At 37.6% G+C, this 23,472-nt stretch overlaps 1 protein-coding gene across 2 annotated transcripts in view; it reads left to right on the top strand.

The window, feature by feature from the left end:
• PRMT3 (protein arginine methyltransferase 3) overlaps nucleotides 1–23,472 on the top strand; it is a 74,348-nt gene that overhangs the window by 6,109 nt on the left and 44,767 nt on the right. For both annotated transcript variants that reach the window (XM_087951107.1, XM_026664753.2), the window contains 5 exons: nucleotides 1,894–2,047; nucleotides 4,973–5,114; nucleotides 7,357–7,422; nucleotides 16,146–16,267; nucleotides 20,351–20,450. In XM_087951107.1, coding sequence (XP_087807233.1) covers nucleotides 1,894–2,047; nucleotides 4,973–5,114; nucleotides 7,357–7,422; nucleotides 16,146–16,267; nucleotides 20,351–20,450 — 584 coding nt within the window. The remainder of the gene's footprint in view (nucleotides 1–1,893; nucleotides 2,048–4,972; nucleotides 5,115–7,356; nucleotides 7,423–16,145; nucleotides 16,268–20,350; nucleotides 20,451–23,472) is intronic.

Genomic DNA, 23,472 nt, shown 5'->3' with positions numbered 1-23,472 from the left:
GAAATGAACTAATATTGTCTTGATCTTTTCCAAGAGCAGAACGTTTGATATGAGATAAGAATCGTTCTGGACAATGGAAGCTGTCTTTTATCCATAGGGAACTTAATATCTCTTCTCTTAAGCAGAGAAGAGTTTTCATTTTTTTCCTGTTGGCTTTAAGTTCTCCTTTTTTTCCAGCCATCTTTAATTATGGTGGATAGCTTTCAGTTTTCCTGGTGCCAGGCAACACATGCCAAATTGCAATGTTATGGATTTCCATGACCTGCCGTCACCTCAATGGTCCATGAATGTGCGCTATTTGAACTCCAACAGAGGGCCATTGACTTAGCACTGCAAGCAAACTTTCCAGCTCTATCCAGAAACACTTTCTCAAGCCACTCTGCACATCTTCTCTAACCAGCTGGAATACCTTAACTGCATAATGATCCCAACGTTCAGAAGGGCCTTATCCCTAGCCAGATTCAGTGTTCTTCCAACAGCTATTGCTGAAAGAAGATATGAAAAGATCCCCCTTTGAACAAAGACTATGTTAATGTGATGGAGGAATAATTGAAACAATTAAATGTGTTATTCTGTATTGTCCTTCCTATGCCGGTGCTCGCCAGGAATTTTTATTAAAATCTTTACTAAATACCCTGGCCATTCTGATCTGTTTTATCTTAAGATGCTATTGGATCAGTTTGATTTTATTTTCTGGACCACAGCCATGTATTGTTCTCTAGTTTATGCAGTATGGTATAGCATTTATTCTAATCTGTTTTAGATATTTTATTTATTTTTTCCTTTTTGACACTGGTTAATTGTGACTTTGGTGTTTTATCTGCTGGTCGGTGACAGAATAAAGACTGTTAGATTGATTGTTGGTAGAGTATTGTACTACTGTACTTGTTGTAGATCTCCAGTAGCCGGTGCAAATGGCAGAGGTATCAGACAGTGAGGATGAAAGGCAACCAGTCAGGCAGTCTGGCGAGGACTTGGACAAGGGTCCTGCATCCGATGCAGGGATGGTGCCAGGACCATTTGAGAGTGGGGTGCTGCCTTCGGAGCCTTTGGAGTCTGGCAGCTACGAAGCAGAGGACCCTGGGGAGCCTATTCCGAGTGCACATGTGCACAGGGCTGCTAGAAGGAGAGAGCAGCTGAAGCAGCAGGGGCAACTCGGGAGTAAGGCTGGGAGGTGATTGCCCTTCCCATCAGGGATAAAAGTCAGCCCTCGGTGACATGCTCTTTGCAGGAAGCAAAGAAGTTCATTAGATTCTGATTCCTCATTGAAGCCTTGTGAACTCTGGTTTGTCTTTGCTGGAACTTCTGTCGGTTTATATCCTAAGTAATTGGACTTCTGTTTCTTGGCAGCCTTCTACAACCCTGAAAGGCATGAACTTATCTCAGAGAATTGTGTCTAATGAGTTTTGGCTGGGAATGTAAGAAATTCTCAGCGTTGCATTAAAATAGGATTTATTTTACACTCAGTTTGTGCTTCCTTAATTTGGATGAAGCCTGGGTCAGAACATTACTAAGTAAAAGTATGTAAAGGAAGGTCACTCCTGAATATATGTGTTGTAATGATATGTGGGAATGCTCTTGGAAGACAGTAGGAAAAGCTGGAGACTGACAATTGGGGTGCAGAAGATCTCTCAAACCAGAGAAGCAATGGCATGGGAAATGTTTCAGAAGGGATCCCATTTGTTAAAAAGAAAACAAGAGGGGAAAATATTTTCAGTCTCGCAAGATTCTGTTAAATGGAACCTTACAATAAATATAGAGCTAGTGTTTCCGGCTATGCTTCTTGTCTGGACTGCCTTTCAAAACTATCATACATTTAGGAAACATGGTCAGTATCCATTCTTATTTAAGTTCCATTCCAGATTTGTACAAATATTTGTGTTTTATTTCCAGATGTAGAAGACCTTCTTGATTCTTCCAGTATCTCCTGTCCTAATGGAGTATCTGAGGCTTCATCTCTCCTTGAATGCTTGAAAAATGCTGAACACAGAACTGAATTGGCAGAAACTGCATTGGCCAGAGCCCAAGATGATCTACAGAAAATGAGGTAATCATTTTGAATAATGCACTTTTTAGTTCAAAATCTGGAACTAAAGATTAAACTTAGTTGAACCAAGACAAGGAGTATGATATTTAGTGTATTAAAGAGAAGAAAAACCGAACAATTTTTCATTTAATGAATGGATCAATAAGAAGGAAATATTTTTTACAAAATTGGATTCAACTAAGCTTTGTAAAACACAGTCTCCTGTTGTTTAAATAATACAATAAAAATAAACTTGGCAAATAGGAAATAGCAAGAGACTTATTAGACAGTGAAAAGGGAATATGGACTGGATAGCATTATCATCAAGTGGATACATAGATAGCTCGAAAATCGAAGTCAGAATGTTCTCATTGAACTAGAGGTTTGTTTTGAGTAAGCGTCTAAAGATTCAGTCCTAAGCTTGCATTTTTCAGTACTTTTATTAGTGTTGGAAGAAGAGAAAGCGTGAGTGAAAGCTTCTCACATTTGCAAATAAGGCAAATCTAGATGGACTATCTGGTACCCTAGAAAACAAATGACATTCACAACAATTTGTATAAGCTAGAGCAATGTCCTGAAAGTCATAAATGAAGTTCAACAGAGAGAGATGTTAAATTCTTCATTTAAGGTCAAAGGCACAGATATAGGGTTGGGGGAGGATGTCTGGCTTAATTACAGTGCTTATGAAAAGGGTGTTTGAATAGCAATTAACTGCAAAGCTGTATGTATAAGAAATATATCATTAGAAAAAAGTCATTTTTAGGCTTCAATAGTAGAAGTATAATTTCCAAAACACAAAAAATAATTGTTCTGATTTATTCTTTGGTGAAATTTAATACTGAGTATGTCTAGTTCTGGTTGGCACATTTTAAGAAGGATTTAGACAAATTTGAATATGATGGAAGGCCACTAAGGATGATCAGGGGACTAGAAACTAAATCTTACAAGAGATCAAGAAATTATCAAGAAACGATAAGACTGAATAGGATTATAACATCTTCAAATACCTGAATAATATCAGAAAGTCAAAACAGGTTCCTCATAATTCAAGAATGCATGTTGCTTTAATGGAGCTAATCTATTGGAAGACAGATTCTGATTTAATGCTGAAAGAACTTAATAACTCTAAAAGCAATTTACTAGTAGAAATAATTACCGTGAAAGCAGTACTGTCCCTTTCATTGGATAAGTTCAACTGGAGGCTAGATACTTGTGTTTTAATTTAGGTTTCTGTATGGATTGGACTTGATGCCTAAGTAGAGCATTCCAGCTCAGATTTTTTGAATAGAGAATTGCTAAATCAATTCTTCCTGTTCTTTTATTTGGCTCAGTCCTGATTCAGGAGTGTTTTGAGTCACAAAATTGATTAAAATATCTATTCTGAACTCACGGACTGATTACAACTCTTGTACTTTCTTACCCCCTCATTAACTAGAACGTACATAGGGAGTCAGCAGGTGACCAGACGTCATCCTGTCAGCAACTCTCATCAGTATGGCCAGTAGTCAGGGATGTTGAAATTGATCAGTGTCAGTAGTCTCATCCAAATATTTTTGTTGCTATAAAAAGTACAGACTGGCACGTCTTAGACAGCTACCCTTAATCCTGCTTTACAAGAAGAGAATCAGATGCCCAAGGCTGCATCAAAACACATTTAAAATGTTTTAGTTATAGGCTAGAAGGGAAGTCAGAAATCATCCTAGAAGGCATTGGCAAACATTTCTGTACTTTTGCCAGAAAAATCACAAGAGTAAGTCCAGTTCATTACCAAGAGCTAAGATTTATTTGAAGTAGACTTGTCTGTAAAATATTAGAATAGCTTCTGTTCCACATTCTAGTTACTTTATATATTCTGAAATTATAGCTATTGTTCCTTCAAATAGTACTTTTATTTTTTAAAAATTGACTTTTGTTCTTAAACCACTCAATAAGGATTCACTATTGCCTTGTAGACTTTCATTGTTTTTGTAGCAGAAAGACGATGCTGGAAAATAATACTAATTGTTTAAGTGCCTTTAAAATGTTAATTTCTCCGCTACTGTGGTCCTGTAATTATCTTCTACTTTTTCTTTATTGGTTGCTATTCCTTGAAATATTATTATTTTCAAAGGTTGCTAAATTACTTTAAAATAATTGGACAAAGATTTCCTAATATCAACTGGATTATTTGGAGTCTATGCCCTGCTGTTTTATGTTTTCTGAAAGCACCTTTTAAAACATTATTATCTTAATATACATTTTGCTGTACTACAGCTAGAATTGCGTGTGTATCTTTGAGTCATTATTGACTCCTGATGACTACCTGGACTCAACCCTGCAGTTTTCTTGGCAAGGTTTTTCGGAGATAGTTTGCCGTTGCCTTCTGCTTCTTGGGTTGAGAGAGAGTCTTGGCCCAAGGTCACCCAGTTGATTTTGTGTCTGAGGCAAGACTAGAACTCATAGTGTTAAGACCAATTGAAACACAGTGTTTCCATTCCCATCACTACCACCATCTAATCTCAATTGTCAATAACTCTTTATAAAAGGGGGTCCCCGGGGGGGGGGGAAATTTTTTTTTTTTTTCCCCAAAAATCGTCCTTTTTCCTTTTAAAAATAAAAACCACTTTTGATACAACTGGATGACTGAGAATCTTCATAGGCATTTGATTGGAACTCATAGTTTCCCAGTATCTAACCTAGTGTCTTAACCACTAACCAAATTGACTCTCATAGTTAGAATTGAGTAGGGTTATAGAAAACAACCAGATATAGTTTTTCATGCCCTGTAATGTCAAAAAATACTGATGTTGAGACTCTCAAAAGGATTCCAAGCAACTTTCAATGCAGTAGCCAGCAGAGGGAGCTTCAGCATGTGGAAGGCACCAAATAGCACAGTATACAACCTATATACTGCCTTTTTATAGTTCTTGTACTATGTCTTGAGGGTATGTTTCAAATTGATTACAGGCAATTTGCGCAGGATTTGGTGATGAACACAGAAATCGGAAGTAGCTCCTCTGCCAGCACGACTGGGAACTTAAAGGAGAATGAGGAAGATGTTTACTTCAGCTCATACGGGCACTTTGGGATCCATGAAGAAATGCTAAAGGTTAGGAAATGAACAGAAGCATGTCTTTATGGTGAGAAAGATGGAAGGGAGGCTGTTTCCCCATATGTATACTGCAATACAGCTGCATTTTTAACCCTATCCACACTAGATTGTTATCCTGGTGAAGCTCAGGTAAAAATGCAAGGAAAAAAGTGAACAAAATAATAAGGGAAAACACACATGTAAACACACAGATCAAAATCTAAAGGCCTCCCCATATGCTGCTTTGGTTGTTCCCCCCACCCCACCCCCAAGATTTACAGATCCCCTTCAGTTGGGTAGGAATTCATTGATTGCTTTGATAGTTGATAGCTAATATAGATTTATGTCTTCTATAAACACAATAGAAAAAACTCTGGAGGCAAATTCTCCGGTAATATCTTGATATTAAATAATTGAGGTAATTTAACTAACCTTGTGATTAAATTTTGACAATTGTGCACATGCTAGCCTTTGGGATTTTGACTACCTTAGTGCCAGCATTTACATTGCAGCATTTGCTTCTCAGTATGTAACTAGTACAGAAAAAGAAATGTCAAAACAAAGGAACTATCCTATGGATAATACGGATTCACATTCCACGGTGAGCCTGGTTCCCCCATAATTTTAACTGCTCAACCATGATTTATAAATTATGGTGGCTAGATTTCTGTGTCAGCTGAGTTACAGATGAACAATCAACTGTATAAGTTAAAACCTTGGCTAGGTAAGAGAATACTGGTAAAAGACCTTCTTGCTTAAGCAAATACTGGAGGGTATTGTACTGTTAGAGTGAACAAGATTTTCAGATGTGTAGCCTAAGGTCCAGTACTTCCACAGCACCATCTGTGCATAGAATTGAGCTTTAAGTTCGAAGCTGCATAATATTTGTGACCTTACAGTATATTCTCTTGTGTTTAAAATATGGCATATTTAATAAACAAGATGCTCTGAAACAATGCTGCTAGAATCAGATAAGTACTGTTGAATAAAGAGATGGCTTAATTACCTGGCAGAAGCTAATTTAAGCAGCTTTCTAGATATGCCCAAGGGTGAGGGTACCTGAGTTGTCAAACAGTGAAATCCGTATCATTGCATTGCTGATGAAGAACAGCCAATTCCACATCCTTGTTCTTTGAAACTCTGATGGAAGAGTAATGTAGAGCAGGCATTCCTGTGGACTGCAGCAAGTAAGAAGGTTCACAAATGAGAGCAGAATAGTGGGGGGTTTTTAGACAGTTGAATTTGAAATTCACTAAAAAATTTAATTTACATTATTTATGTATAAAGTAATAATTTCAAGCTCCTCTCAAGTTCAACCAGTCTCAATCTTGAAAGGCATTGATATAGATATGTATGCTTAATTCCTAAAAGCAGGTTTTGGAATGTAGCTTGCTATCTGCTGCAGGGAATTGTACTTTTGTCCTTTTGGTATTTCATCCCGTGGTGCAGTATCTGATTTGTATGCAAGGAGAAGTTCACACCTTTTTTTTTAGTTCTTTTTATATATATATATTTTAAACCTGCATTTGCAAGCAGCTAAAAATAGGATCCCAGGCACTGTTTGCCTTTCGTTTGCTGATTGGTTCTCCAGCCATTTACACAGATAGTAAAGCATATGGTTTTCTGGTAGTTTGTCTATCTGCCCACATTTATTAAAGGGAATAATGTTAACTGCTAAACAGGTTATAGAATCAGCTCTAACACAGGGTATTATCCCACTTCAAGCGTGCAAACTGGAAAACTGCCAGTACTTTGCACACTGCAAAGTGCCTTTCACAGCTTCTATGAGTTACTTAGTTTTGTATCTCTTTAGCTTTATATATGTTAGCCTCAGCAAAAGCTAACTAAGAAATAAGTGGGTAGGTGTGCATCCTGAATATCAAATTAAGACTAGTATTTTATTAATTTTACAACATTGTATTACATTGCTTGAAAAATTAGAGAATGTCAGTGAAAAAGAAGATACATGTGTTATTTCCTTACAAACAGAAAGGATAAATAATTATCCTAGTATGTTTAACATTTCCACATTTCACTCAGGTCTGATCATTTTGTTGCTGCTGTCTAAAAAACTCTTAAAAATTCCGTAATACTTTCTCGATAAAATACTATTTTTTTCACCTTCCAATGCCTGTTTGTACTTAAAATATTGCTTTTGTTAGATGGGTTAAGGAATAACTGCTAGGTGATGAACTTTTGATATAACTATCATTGGCCAATGAATAGCAGTCAGTGCTCAGAATGCTTTTTTTTTTAATAGGATAAAGTGCGTACTGAAAGTTATCGTGACTTCATATATTTAAACCCACACATCTTTAGAGATAAGGTAAGTGAGCTGGCTTTAAAGCTGTTAATGTATTTGTAGCATGTGATGCGCTAAGGTAATAAAAGTCTCCTGGATTGGATTCCTTCTACAATTGGGATACTGAATCTTTTTGACAAGGCTTTGATTGAATGTACTAAAGTCCTATTACATGGAGAGCATTATTCAGTTGCAGGAGGGTGCAGAATACTGATAAGAGAACTGCTGATCAGCATTGTCATTGTTCAGTGTGCTGTCATGAGTATTCATTAATTTTAATGACAAGGTTTTGTTGAGCCTTTTCTTGTTTGCTCTTCTTAAGTGGTATCTGAAATAAGTGTGTGAACGTTTACCAATCTAAAATCTACCACAAATGAATTTCTACCCTGTGTGTTGTATGATAGAAAGTTTCATGAAGTCCCCTGAGGTATCTGAGTTCAGATCCCAGTGTTTTGTTTGAGTGAAACCCATATAAATAATAAGTTTATAAAAAACATTAGCAAGTACTGCCTTTGTATGGGACTAAATCTGGCTTCTGTGTGAAGAATTAAGGAGAAATTTCCTGACAGTAAGAATAGTTAATAGTGGAATGGCCTGCCTTCAGTAGCTGTGCGTGCTGCAACACTGGAGGCTTATATGAGATTGGTCAGCCACTTGTCTGGAATGGTATAGGGCAGGGGTCCCCAACTACCGGTCCGTGGAACAAGTCCTACCAGGCCGCTGGCTTGCTGGGTGCCGCCATCTTGTTTTGATGAAAAAGTGCTTCCGGTGAGCTTTTCCGGGTAGAAAGCTCACCAGAAGCACTTTTTCATCAAAACAAGATGGCGGCGCCCAGCTGATGTCGGTACCGGGCCGCGCCATAAAAAAGGTTGGGGATCACTGGTATAGGGCCATGATGGCGAACCTATGGCACGCATGCCGGAAGTGGCACGCAGAGTCACTTTTGCCGGCACGCGAGAGGTTGCCCGAAAGAGCCCCATTGCGTCCCTCTGCCAGCCAGCTGATTGTCGGGTATCTGCCGTGCATGCGTGGGGGGAAATACGCATGTGGGAGACATGCGTGCATGTGCAAAGGCATGCAGCATGCATGCCCCTGTGCAGAGGCGTGCAGTGTGGGGGGTCGTGCGTGCATGCGCAGGGGGCGGGGGGAGTCACGCACATTGTATTATGGGTGTAGGCACGCGAGTGCGCACACACAAGCGCACTTTTGACATGCAACATAGAAAAGGTTTGCCATCACGGGTATAGGGTATTCTGCTTGGGCAGGACTAAAAGACCTTCAAGGTCCCTTCCAACACTGTTATTCTGTAAATTATGCAATAAGAGTAAACAATAGGAAAGGAAGATCCAGACTGTATATGCCATTGCATATTCAGACCTTATTCATATCATCCTTTGCCTCTGAAAGGATCCTTTTCTCACATTGATTGGCTCTTGATGCACACTTAGAAATTATCTTCAGGGAAAGTATATCTTCTTCCAATCCAAAGTACATAGTTGCAACAGATTTAACAGATAATCAGAGTTGGAAGGCACCTTGTAGGTCATCTAGTCCAACCCCCTGCCCAAGCGGGAGACCCTACACCATTTCTGACAAATGGCAGTCCAATCTCTTCTTGAAAGTCTCAAGTGATGAAGCTCCCACAACTTCTGAAGGCAAGCTGTTCCATTGGTTGATTGTTCTCACTGTCAGAAAGTTTCTCCTTATTTCCAGGTTAAATATCTCCTTGTTCAGTTTCCATCCATTATTCCTTGTCTGGCCTACAGGAGCTTCAGAAAATAGCTTGACCCCTTCCTCCCTGTGGCAGCCCCTCAAATATTGGAAGACTGCAATCATGTCTCCCCTGGTCCTTTTCTTTACTAGACTAGCCATGCCCAGTTCCTGCAACCGTTCATTGTATGTTTTAGCCTCCAGTCCCCTAATCATCCTGGTTGCTCTTCTCTGTACTTTTTATAGAGTCTCAACATCTTTTTTATAATGTGGTGAACAAAACTGGATGCAGTACTCTAGGGGTGGTCTTACTAATGCTTTATAGAGTGGTATTAGTACTTCCCTTGATCTTTACTGTATCCCTCTGTTAATACAGTTTAGGATTGCATTAGCTTTTTTGGCTGCTGCTGCACACTACTGGCTCATATTTAGCTGGTTGTCCACTAAGACTCCAAGATCCCTCTCACAGTTACTGCTATTGAGCCTGGTTTCACCCAGTCTCTATGTGTACTTTTGGTTTTTCTTGCCTAAGTGTAGGACTTTACTTTTCTCTACATTGAATTTCATTTTGTTAGATATGGCCCAGTGTTCTAGTCTGTCAAGATCCATCTGGATCTTGAGCCTATCTTCTTGGATGTTAGCTATTCCTGCCAGCTTAGTGTCATCTACAAATTTGGTAAGTTCCCCTTCTATTCCCTCATTTAAGTCGTTAATGAAGATATTGAAGAGTACTGGGCCTAAGACGGAACCTTGTGGCACCCCAATGCTTACTTCCCTCCATGTACACTTAGACCCATTAAGGACTACTCATTGAGTATGGTTTGTCAGCCAGTTGTGAGTCCATCTAGTAGTGGTGCTATCTATTCCACTTTTTTCTAGCTTACTAAGAAGTAGGTTGTGATCTACTTTGTCAGATGCCTTGCTGAAATCTAAATATATTATGTCCACAGTATTTTGCCAGTCTACTAATTTAGTCACTATATTGAAGAATGAAATAAGATTGGTTTGGCATGATCTGTTTTTAACAAACCCGTGCTGACTGCTAGTTATTACTTTACTTGTTTCTAGATGTTGGCAGATCTGTTTTTTTTAAATTATCTTTTCCAGTATCTTCCCAGGTATTGATGTTAGGCTGATTGGTCTATAATTTCCTGGGTCTGTTTTTTTCCCCTTTTTTGAAGATGGGAACCACATCAGCTCTTTTGCAGTCCTCTGGTAGTTCCCTGGTGCTCCAGGATTTTTGAAAGATATGGTGCAGTGGTTCTGATATGACCTCTCCTTTAAAACTCTGGGATGTAATCCATCAGGCCCCGGTGATTTGTTTTCATCAAGATCAGACAGGTGTTCTCTTACTATTTGTTTGCTTATTTTAACTTTTATTTCTGGTCTGTCTTTTACAGTTATATTTTTGATGGGCTGAGCTATAGTTTCTTTTTGCATGAAGACGGATGCAAAGAATGAGTTAAGCAGTTCTGCTTTCTCTCTGTTGCCTGTTACTTCCTTGCCATCTTCTCTCTTTAGTGGACCGACTGTTTCCTTGATTTTTTTCTTGTTATTTATATGTTGGAAGAAACTTTTTTTACTATCTTTTACTTTTGTTACAAATCTTTGTTTGTTCTGAGCCTTTGCTATCCTGACTTTGTCTTTGCAGATTCTGGCTATCTGCTGACATTCTGCCTTAGTTGTATGTCCTTCTTTCCATTTTTTGTACTTGTCCTTTTTTTCTTTCAATTTGCCAGAGAGATCTTTGTGCAGCCATGCTGGTTTCTTCTTGGATTTCTTGTTTTTCTTTCTCAGTGGTATTGTGCTGGTGTCTATTTAGCATAGCATAACTAAATGTCTATGGATATTCTCAGTCATCCAGGTCATGGTTGTCCCAAAGGTATTTTTCCAGGAGACAAGTAGATTTTCTTTTCTCTGAAGACGTTTTGCTTCTCATCCAAGAAGCTTCTTCAGCTCTGACTGGATGGTGGGGAATGGAAGGATTTATATTCCCTGCAGACAGCTGTCATTTGCACCACTCAAGTGACCCTAAGCACATAGATAAACCTCCAAGTGACATCAATGACTCTCTAAAAAGAATGCAAATGACCAAGCTGTCTGCAAAGAATATAAATCCTTCCATTCCCCAACATCCAGTTTCTTGGATAAGAAGTGAAATGTCTTGAAAAAATAAAGTCCAGTTACCTCCTGAAAATACACCTTTGGGATATATCTTCTTCTATACATTATTTGTTTCATTTTCTGGAAGGAATTGTACCTTGGAAATTGCAGTTAAAATGTGTGTTTTATTTTTTAAAACTCTGGTAACAAAGGATACTCTGGGAACTTTAATTTAATTATGCTAAGTGTATAATCTAGACTCCTTCTGTTGAGCAAAGAGGAATATAGAATAGAATAGAATAGAATAGAATAGAATAGAATAGAATAGAATAGAATAGAATAGAATAGAATAGAATTCTTTATTGGCCAAGTGTGGTTGGACACACAAGGAATTTGTCTTGGTGCAAATACTCTCAGTATACATAAAAGAAAAGATACATTCATCAAGTATCATTGTACAACACTTAATGATAGTCATAGGGTACAATAAGCAATCAAATCATACTAAGAAACAGTCAATATAAATTGTAAGGATACAAGCGACAAAGTTACAGTCATACAGTCACAAGTGGGAGGGGATGGGTGATAAGGAGTGATGAGAAGATTAACAGTAATAGTAGTGCAGACTTTGTAATAGTTGAACAGTGTTGAGGGAATTATTTATTTAGCAGAGTGATGGCTTTTGGGAAAAAACTACTTGTGTCTAGTTGTTCTGGTGTGCAGTGCTCTATAGCGTTGTTTTGAGGGAAGGAGTTGAAACAGTTTATGTCCAGAATGTGAGGGGTCTGTAAATATTTTCACAGCCCTCTTTGACTCGTGCAGTATACAGGTCCTCAATTGAAGGCAGGTTGGTAGTAATTGTTTTTTTCTGCAGTCCTAATTATCCTCTGAAGTTTGTGTCTGTCCTGTTGGGTTGCAGAACCAAACCAAACAGTTATAGAGATGCAGATGATAGACTCAATAATTCCTATGTAGAACTGTATCAGCAGCTCCTTGGGCATTTTGAGCTTTCTGAGTTGGCACAGAAAAAACATTCTTTGATGTGCTTTTTTGATGACGTTTTTAATGTTAGGTGTCCATTTTAGGTCATGTGATATAGCAGAACCTAGAAATTTGAAGGTATCTACTGTTGATACTGTGTTGTCTAGTATTGTAAGAGGTGGTAGTATGGGAGGGTTTCTTCTAAAGTCTACCACCATTTCTACTGTTTTGAGTGTGTTCGGTTCCAGATTGTTTCGGTTACACCAAGAGGCAAGTTGTATAACCTCCTGTATGCAGATTCGTCGTCTCGATTGAGACCAATCACTGTTGTGTCATCAGCAAACTTCAGTATTTTAACAGATGGATCGTTTGAGATGCAGTCATTAGTATATAGGGAGAAGAGAAGTGGAGAAAGCACACAGCCTGGAGGGGGGGGGCTGTGCTAATTGTACAGGTATCAGATGTGATTCCACCTAGCTTCACCTGCTGCTTCCTGTCTGTTATTAACCCTGATCTTATGTGTGCCACTTCTATGATATAAAGAATGGTCTTTATTTTTGTCTTGGAGCTTGTATGCTTATTATTCCTGCAGAGCTCTGCCTTGCTAGCCTGGAAATTGGATAGATTTATTAAAATTGCCTCAGTAGTCCTTTGAATTGTTCGCATTTTACTATGTTCACATCTTAACATAAAATGTAAACATGCCTTTCCCACTCCTGTGAATCTGTTGAATTTTTGCGTACTTAATTATAGTAGGTAGAATCTGAGGAAATTGATATATTTAAATGATTTATGTGGCAGCTCATCTCACTATGGTTACTTTGGGTTGGCGTACAAAGGTTAACACAACTATTACAACAGATAACCCAAATGCACATTGTAGAGGCATTTGTAGAGATTCATCAAGTGCAGTAGATGTATCATAACATTGTGCCTCAATCATAGTTATTCAGTGATTGAGGAAGTTGTAGAATTTTAAGTTATTTGTCTGCATGCAACTTCCCCTGCTCAGTGACATACTGAAAAGAAAAAGGTGAATCCATTAGAGTTGCAGATCATTACCATCATGATCATTAACATATAAAGATGAAGAAAACACTTGTTTATAGCTTATATGGCTAGAGAGTTATCTGAAATTTCTATGTATTAAAAAAAGTTAAATATCTTAAGTCTAAATAAGTACTTAATAAAACACAGCAGGACATTTTAAAAACACCTCATTAACGTGCAGAATGAGTTCATTTTAAAGCAAAAATCTTTTAACTTGTTTCAAAAAATGGACAATTTGTTACTGCCATGGCAACATTTAAAGTATTATTTGCAAGGAAAGAGATGCATTTCCTCTATGGTTCTGCTGACTGGCATATAATTATAGTTTATCTATATAAATAAGAAAAAATATAATTGTGGTGACATTTTCTTTATAGTTGGCATTTTTTAAGATAATGAATAGACTGAGATCCAGCTTTGCCAAAAAAAGAAAAGAAAAGAAAAGAAAAAAGGCAGGGGTCTGCTTCCATTCCATATTGCTATGATGGAAGGTCATTGTTTTAGTTCCTTCTGATAAGTATTTGGAACACCAATCAGAGAAGCTTAAGAAAGTTTAGATATCATTGTGACTAAAGTATAGGAGATTTGCTTTTCAGTTACCTTCAGTTACCTTTCAGTTGATATTAATATTATCCTTTTCAAGCATGTGTCCTATTTTGTCTTTTGGGTTCACAGTATTCTTCTTCTTCTTGTGCCATATCCGTCATCGGACATTGGCAATCATGTTGGTGATCCTATTTTTATCAACAGCCACACAAAAAAGTGCTGTTGAGTTTTGTCCAAGCCAGTCCCTTAGATTTTGAAGCCATGATTTTCTTCTCCTGCCTGGACCACGTTTGCCTTCAATCCTTGGAGGATTAAGTGAAGTATGGCGTATTTTTCTGAGTGTCGCATCTCATGTCTAAAATATTCTAATTTTTGCTTTTTTATGGTTTTCATGATTTTCCTTGGCTTCCCCAGGCAGCTTATCACCTCCTCATTTCTGATTTTGTCAACCCAACTTATAAGTAACAGCCACCTGTAAATCCACATTTGATTGCCCTTCCTTAAAGGGGTTACTATGAACCCAGCTGAATTGAATAATTGTTGTCCAGTCTTTAACCTGCCATTTGAGGACATTTTATGGAGATGGCAGGTCATTAGCTACAAAACAAAACAAGCCACAGAACTGAAGAAATGTTATGTGGATTCCTTTCATCCCTGGGAATGACAGAAAATGCATAGGTCACTCTTGTTGACTTTTGACAGGGCTTAAAAATTCTGCTAGCTCTTTCAGCAGCTTTTCAAACCAGTTTGGTCCATTGGTTAAAACACTAGACTAGAAAGCAGGAGGCTGTGGGTTCAACTCCCACCTTAGCCATTAAATGCAGCAGGCTGACCTTGGGCCAGTCATACTCTCTCACCTCACATAGTTGCTGTTGTGGGGAAAATAGGAGGAAGTAGTATTAGATATGTTTGCCATTTGCAATCTTCTCTGCCGGCTTTCCCAAAAAGTCAATTGAAGAGTCAGCAGGGGAGGTTGCCAGACAGCTGATATTCCCTTCTTTTCCTTTGAGAGCAAAAGAGTTAGTAGGGTTTCCATGTAGCTGATATCCCCTCCCCAAAAGAAAAGGGCTGCTTGCTGAAGGGAGGGGAACTCCTCTGGCAGGCTGCAGAAAAGGAGAACAAATGTGATCTCTGTTCCCGCAGCCCTTCAGAGCCAGCCCCTTGTGGCCACAAGAGTTTATATCTTCCCAAACAAATCCATTTCATAGTTTCCTTTCTTCCTTGCAGACAACTCTCTTTTCATTTCCTCAGCTTAAAAGTTATTGCCAAACCTCTAGTTTTATTTTGGATTATGAACTAACAATAAAATAAAGCCTCCTTCAGATTCTAGCTTATTAGGAGAATGACAAACCATGAATGATGCTACAGTTAAGATTTTGCTTTCTGACTTTTTATTGCCTGATTTCGCTGCCATTAATAACAGAGGAAGCCAGATGAGACTAGGGTGGAGCACAGCATGCATGTTATTATCATGAAGCCAGAATTCTATGTGCGTTTTGTGATGTCAGAAATAGGCTCCTGGCCAACCAGCATATCCTACTGCCCAACCCACCACCTGATCTTCCCACCTTCATTTCTTTCTCTTTCTCTTCTCAACTCATTAATGCTCATTTCTTTTTCCTGGTCTTTTCTCCCCACTTTGGCTCAAAATATCATTATTTTGGTCCATGTTTCAAACAAAACAGCATCACTTTATTTGATATTTGAACCAAAACATTCAAAATGCATGTTTTATTTCAGGTACCAATCCTTGAACAATACAGCTAATGCAGTTTCTTCCCTTCCCCCACTTTTTTTGTGTGGAGAATGTAGATAAGTCTTCATTGGATGTATTCAAAGAGAGGCTACACAGCCATTTTTCCTGGGATTCTTTAATTTGGATTCCTGTGCTGAGCAGGAAGTTGGACTTGATGGCTTAAATGGCCTGTTCCAGTATTGTGATTTAAATGTTTCTTTCCTCTGGTCTATTGGCAAGCAATTTTGTTGAAGCCTGCCAGATGTTGGTTGTTGTGAATATCTCAGAATTGCAACATGAGTTCAGAAGTGCAAATGTTTTTTGTTCTGCATCTGAAGATGAGTGTTTTTTTATGGACTGAGGAGACATCTGTTTATAACAGCAAGCCTTAAAATGGTTTTTAATCAAGACTCTAAACATTGAAGACTTTCAGTATATCTTTTAAGGAATTCAGAATTTTTAAAATGTTATATTTTAGAACTCATTTCTCATTAACACTGGGTGTTCATGATTATATTTTTACAGATACTGTTTAATAACTTCATTCATTGTCTTCATCATTATTTTGTAGCCATTATCTGATTGCATTAACTTGGTATTTTTTTCCCTTGCATTTCATTAGATTGTGCTAGATGTTGGATGTGGCACTGGAATCCTTTCCATGTTTGCTGCCAAAGCAGGTGCAAAAAAGGTGATAGGAGTGGATCAATCTGAAATCATTTATCAAGCCATGGACATCATTAGGTAGGCACCCTTCACAGATTTGAATTCATCAAAATCAGATAAATGATAATCTTAAAGAAAAAATGAAGGGGCTTAGAAGCGACTTCAGTTGCATCAGACTTATTTTTGTTCCAAGACTAGGAACTAAATGGAAGCCAGATATTCCTGGGCTTCTAATAAAGACGTGTGACCTGTAAGTAGTCCATGTTTTAGTTTTTTTTATTTTCTGCTGGGTAAAATTATAACTATGCTGTTCAAAAAAAAAGTCAGTGTTATAAATGTTCGGGGAATAATCCTCCTATAATGCATCATTTTATTTGCAAGCAGTGGGGAACAGAAGTACTCACTTACTTTGAAAGGTTGGTTTATTTCTTTTTTTGAAAGCAGTACTTGCCCACTGCTGTCACTATGATTTTACAGATAGGAAATCATTTGATTTATTATTTGCAAGAATATGTTAAGTCATATATCAAAAGCAAAACGTCTGCTGTATGGAGTATGGAATGAAGAATGGTGGATGCCATTTACTTGTGTCAGTTTCAACTTATTTCTCAGAAAAAAAGTGGAGGCGTATCAATGCATTTGGCTGCATCTGTATTTTTGGTTTATTTTATGTTTAACAAATGTTATTAATTTTCAAACTGTCACACTAGACTCTCAGCTGTTATAAGAGCAAAATGGGTATTTAAAATACATTCTTGAAAAGTCTAAAACAACTATCAAAACCAATTTTTAATAATTATTATATATTAATCAAAATCAAATTAAGCATCCTATCATTTCACACAGGGCCCCCAAATACTTCAGTTTCTAAAATTTTCATAGTATCTAAAGAGTAGTAGCCAGTATAATTTCCCTAGGGAATTTTACTGAAAAACGTAAGTCCTCTCCCTTCATACTTTATGACATGGAAGGTTCACAAACAGTTTCTCTCAAGATGCACATGTTGATTCTGGTATGAAAAAGTCTTCCAGCTAACTCATTGCCAACTCACATATTGGTGATGGAAGGATAGGAGTTTATAGGCTATAATGAGTTTAAATGAGTTAATAGGAGTTTAAATTGCACCGAAAATTGGATAGGAAGCTGGTAAAAATGCACATAACTTTTGGTGAAAGATAACAGGGTCACTACATTCTGGATTAGTTGTAAGTATGATCTTCAGAGGCAGATTTGATCCTGCAACATTATCTTGGAACACATATATTAACCTTCATTCATGAGGTACCAGCATAGTACATTGTAATAATTTAAAGGGAGTGAATATTTGACTGACATCTCCACCTGCACAAATTAGAACTGCCTTATGAGGTAGAGATGGTAAAATAGTGCCCCCATTTTGCCAAAGCAAAAAGCAAAGCCAGAAGCAGTCTAGAAGAACATAATGATCAATTGTATCAAGACCGATGAGAGCTCTAAAAGAGTAGGGGTATGCTACCACAATCCAGGTCCCAACAGAGGTCAACCACAAGAGGGACTAGTGCTGTCCCACTTTGAAACAAGTCTAAATAATCTCTCTCTAGAGTGCTCTCACAATGACTCCAGTCTCAGTAACCTTCCTAAGAAAAGGAAGGTTAGAAACAAGATAATAGTTATTTAAAATGGCATAGTTCAGGAAGAAGCGGGAACTAGATAACCTTGGAGAAGGAATATAGTAATTGAGCAAATATTAATTGAGCCCAAGAGAGGAAGAAAATGTTAGGAAGAAACTTAAGCTGCAGGGCAAACTGCACAGAGTTGCAGATATAATATGTCCTCCAAAAATGAAGCACTGATCTTCTGGAGTTGACTGTTGCCCCCTCTTCTGGTTTCTGAAACAGCTGGGAGGGGAACATGGATCCAAACTGTAAGTGGCTGAGGACATATTAGAGAGCACCCTATCACTTCTTTACACTCCAGTAGCCATAATGAATCCCAGCTAAAATGACAAAACACTGTCCCAATCACCACATTGAACTCTGTGTATGAAGAGTTGAGACAGATGAATCTGAGTGGCTTTATCCACACAAAGCAGCCCATTCATTGCATTGGTCAACCAGATAGGAGTCTATGCAAAACCCTCTTCCCAAAGGAGTACCCTAAATAATGTCATTGCCTGTAAGTACATTGAGAGAAGAAAAAAAGTGTTGTGCTTCTCCTGTCTTTTTGCCACAATGGAGGCTTGAATTTGAGTTTGATTCTCCATGCTTGGCCAACTTAGCTTCTTGTCATCTTTCACGAGTGTGTCAGTCAGGATATATTGTTTCATCTCCTGAAGTTTCTCAGTAAACAAAAGGCACATCTCAAGGTAATGTGTGTGTGCGTGTTTATAGAAAGACACACACACGCACCATTCAGGAGCAATTTCATCATATGGCCAGGTCACCTCTGCAAGCAACTAGGTGCTCAGTGGAACAGCTGGTAAGAACCTCTTCAAGTATTGATGGAATCCATTTGGATTTCACTTGTTTTGTTTCAATTGGTGTTTGGGAAGTATCAAAGATAGACCTGATGCCCAGAATTAAATGAGAAAATGAGGTATTAATTTCAAAGACAACATTACTCTTGATTGGATGCCAGTAATTATTTTCAGTGTAAATATTGCCAAAGCATCTGAATTTGACTAATGTTTTATATTTGGTATGGCATTAGTGAGTTCATGAAGCTTTTCACCCATAGTTTGCTTTTCTATGGTGTTTATCCACTAAAATGCTAAAATTGTAATGAGGTTACTGGCTTCTGTTGCACGTCAGATGTAAGGTGATTGTAGTATAATAAATGTTTGAGATAGAATTTAGCTAATCATTGTGGTAGAAAAATAAATCCCAGTGGTGTGAATAATTATACTGTCCTGTCTGGTATTAGCTGTCATGACAATGGCATAGAAAAGAAAGATTGATAAGTTGCGCTTCACAGAAAGTAAGTGCTATTAATCTTGAGTAATTTAATCTTGAGTTTCCTTGCACATATTTTCATTTAAAATATGAAACAATAGGATATCCATAAAGGAAATTGGTATTATACCATCATACTTCAGCTAAAATACTGCAGTTAACTAGGATGATTGTTTTCACAAACACAGAAACATCAGTTACTTTACTATAACTTAGTTGTGTCATGTATGGAAAGAACTGGTTAAAACTTCCATTTATCAACAGTTTAAAAAATCATTTTGTGAAAGTAGGTATCTGAATATAATTCTTTTATTTAAAAAAGTTTGCAGAACACTTTATATTCACTAGGTTCAAAAACTGTGAGTATTTGGTTAAAGCACATTTGACTACTAGATATTTTCTCCCAAGTTTTCCCTCAGTCACCAAAGCAAACTTATATTTGTCTCTGATCTTATAATTAAAACTTGAATTAAACTGTAATTCATTTAACATAGTTGTAACAGCAGACCAATTGATTTGCAACATAGAGTGCATTGCAAAATCATATGTTGATTTTGGGTAGCTTCTAATGGATGGGATGTATAAAATCAAATGTGTATTATGTCTTGGAGAAGAATAAGCTGTGTTATATTAATAAATGATTCCACATCTCAGTCAACAATTTTCTAATACTGTTACAATGCTTAATGGAAGCAGTAGTTACTTTCCTAAACTATTGAAAAGCATCCTTGAGATGCAGAAGGCTAAAAACACTGCAGCTATCTGGAAGAAATGCCAACAATTCCCTTGGAGGTATTCTCCCATTGCTGGTTAATACCTTTTTTCCTTAGGAGAAAACCAGAGGCACATGATCCCAAGCAAATATTTGAAAATGAAGTGGCTGTTTTTCTACTGAACCCCCAAAATCCTGCTAATCTGTGTTAGTAACAGATAGGGGAGGATCTGTTTGTAGTTTCCCATAGGTCAGTCCAAAACATCCATTCTCTTAATGTCTTATAAGCAAAACATTCTTGGTTCTTCAGTACTGTGTTCCGTAGTATCTCATCTAAAATTAAACAGGGGATTCCTATGCATGTATGATTTGCAATTCATGAGTGCAGACTGTGCAAAAAACATTTGTGGAACATCTCTGTTATTATAAGTACTTATTAATAGTAATGTTGGAGTGCTTTTAGGTTAAATGTAATTAGAAAACATATGACATGCCCTTGCCTTTCTCTTTGCCTTGCAGGCTCAATGGACTTGAAGATAGTATTTATTTGATCAAAGGTAGAATTGAAGAAGTTGATATACCTGTTGAAAAAGTTGATGTTATCATATCTGAGTGGATGGTAAGAAAAGAAATATGCTTTGTTAAAAATGGAGCCATAATTTCAAATGTGCCAAAATATTATATGGCAAATGGTCATGTTTTTAATTATTGTAACTATTGTGTTCTTGTTCTAAAATGACAGGAAATAATTTGTACCAGTAATGACACAGTAACATCTATTTGAAATATTGTAGACTAATATTCTCCCATAATTTGTCATAGCCATTATGTAGCATTTAAAAGAAAGCATGAAGCACATATGTGAATTTACATGTATGCAGATAGAATCCAGAATGACAGAATTGGAAGGAACCTTGGAGATCTTTTAGTCCAGGGGTCGCCAACCTTTTGGATCTCAGGGACCACCAACTCATAATTTTAAATCCCAGGGACCACTAACCGGTTCTGTGGGCGTGGCCTAATTTGTGGGTGTGGCTTGGTGATCATGTGACTCGGTGGGCATGGCTTGTATGTATTATAAATATTTATATAAATATTGAATTTTTTTATAAAAAAAGAGCAACTTTTACCCCAAGCAGGCAGGCAGATTGAGTTGCTCACAGAATCACAGATTCATTCAGAGATCTATCTATCTGCCATCAGCTAGCTCAGTCTGTCACATAAAATTGGCTTGCAAGCAAACTCATAAAATTTGCTAGCGAGCAAACTCCAAAATTAACTCACAGCACACCATGTATGTAAATATTGAATTTTTTTATAAGAAAAAGAGCAACTTTTACCTAAAATCAGGCAAAGCAGGCAGGCAGATGGAGTTGCTCACAGAATCATTCAGTGATGTATCTATCTGCCATCGGCTAGCTCAGTCTCTCAAATTTGCTTGTCGTGAGTCTGCAGTGAATAATAGAACCTGCAGTCCTGAGGGAGGTTCGGTTGTGCTTAAAAGCAGAGCCGAAGATCTAAAGACTAGAAAGCAAGAAATCCAACCATTTCCTGCTTCCTAGCTAATCTAAATTTCCTGGCACAGCAGGACACCTGATGGTTGGAAAAAATAGCAATTTAGCAGGCAAGTTTGCCAGCTAAGGAGTGAGTGGGTGGGGAGGGTTCCCACAGGCTATGTGGATGGCACAAGCTTGTGTTTCTGCACAGCCTGGATTAATTGCTTTGGGGGGATGCTCTGGGGGTGAGATTTCTCTGCGGCTCACCAAAATTTTCTCACAGCCCACCAGTGGGCCATGGCCCACCGGTTGGCGATCGCTGTTTTAGTCCAACCCCCTGCTCAAACAGGAGACCCTATACCGTTCCAGACCAGTCTCTTCTTTAAAACCTCAAAGTACCTGAATACTTCAATGATTGCTCCAAGGTACAATGACACTGCAAAAAGGGCTGAACAAAACTAGTAAGACAATATTGATATTGATATATCATATGAGCAGACTTCAATCCAGACAGAATTGTACTTCTGTTCCTGTGAGGTATAGAATTTTAAGAGGAAATTACGTTTAACACTAATTAGAGTAATTTTACAAATATTAAGCTGTGAAATGAAATCAGCTGTGCAGCATGCTGCTGCTAGGTTTTCCGAATATTCATTTTATTTGTAAAGGGAGACAATTCACTCAGCACATACCCTTGGGAGAAGTACCTGAGCGTATTTTTCTTCTAAATCACCTTGATGATTTAGATGTTGCTACAAGAAGGAATTAGTGCGAAGAACAGGCCATGTTAAATTCATGGGCAGAATTTTTCTTCTAAAGTATAAGGATCACTTCCTAGCAGTCAATGCTAGGTGTATATATAGACACACATGGGCACACGTGTAGGTACATGCACATGTATGTATAGATCTAAATAAACACACAAAGAGACAAAGCGCTGACCAGCAGTATCCTCTGCTACTTTTTATCCAGAGCATTTGGCAAAGCAGTAGCACTTAGACTTATAGACTGCTTCACAGTGCTTTAGAGCCCTCTCTAAATGGCCTAGCTGTTACCGAGAAACTATCTGTGTGATTTAGCTGTTCACTAACCAATTATCAGAATGATGTAGAAGTGTCAGTGGACCACGAGCTGTACTAGGTTTGGCTTGAAAAAGTGGCTTTGAAAAAGTTTTTTTTATAGCTACCTTCTGCTTTCATCCAATCTTGGTCTTATCAGTAGGTAGTGATAGTGCATAGTAGTTCTGTTTCCAGTGTCCCTGTGGTTCCTCAGTGAAATGTTGGGCGAAGAATCTACAACAGTGATTTGTCCGTACCCCTGACTTTGAAGCATTATAGCTAATAAATATATGAACAGCAGTAACTGGTCACATTTGCCATTTCTTTTATCAAGTGTAGGTGATAAATTTCTGGAGGGAAAAAAAACTGCAAATGAAGGGAGGTTGACAGATGTAGTCCAGGACTGATGTTTGCCCAGTCCTGATAGACAGTATGCAGGAATTTGAAGAACTAATGTTATGTGGAAAGACATGGAAGACATTTCTTGGGATCAGTAGAACCCCTGAAAAAATGATATTGGAACCCATGTGTGCGGTAAAGCTAGAAAATAGACAGGAAATGAATGTTCGTAGAACTAAAGTTAATAGTCTTAGAATGTTTTAAAATAGTTTTTTCATGGCTTAAAATGACAGTAAAGGTTACCTTACCTTACCAATCTTATCTTAGATATTAGCAGTAGCATAGCATCAAAAGCTATAAGACAGTATGAAATGCAATAATAATACCAAAAATGTTTTGAAAGCAGAATGAAAGATAATTTTAAATAAGTTGAACTAAGCCTAGAGCTTTTTCCAAGGTTTGAATCAGCTAGCTTGGAATAATAAGGTTTTTTGGAAGGCTTTTATTTTATTTATTTATTTTTTGGGGGAGAAATTCAGTTTTGCCCTAAAGCCTTAAAAAAAAACACCATTTAAGTGCTGTTGCATATCCATACAGCAATTTTATTTGAAGCTAACTTGAAATTGCAAACTTGCTATCTAGAAACAAAATCGAATGCAGGAGCATTTTTGTTCAACAGCCAATATCTTATTTTAATTGTTTATTTCTATAGTTTCTCTAAATCTTGATGTACAGATATGCTTCTGTC

Source organism: Notechis scutatus, chromosome 1, assembly GCF_049901735.1.
Source record: "Notechis scutatus isolate UNSWTSFEM ecotype Mainland chromosome 1, rNotScu1.2, whole genome shotgun sequence".
Classification (NCBI taxonomy): domain Eukaryota; kingdom Metazoa; phylum Chordata; class Lepidosauria; order Squamata; family Elapidae; genus Notechis; species Notechis scutatus.
The sequence above is the reverse complement of the archived record's forward strand: the minus strand, read 5'-3'. Positions and strand labels throughout refer to the sequence as shown.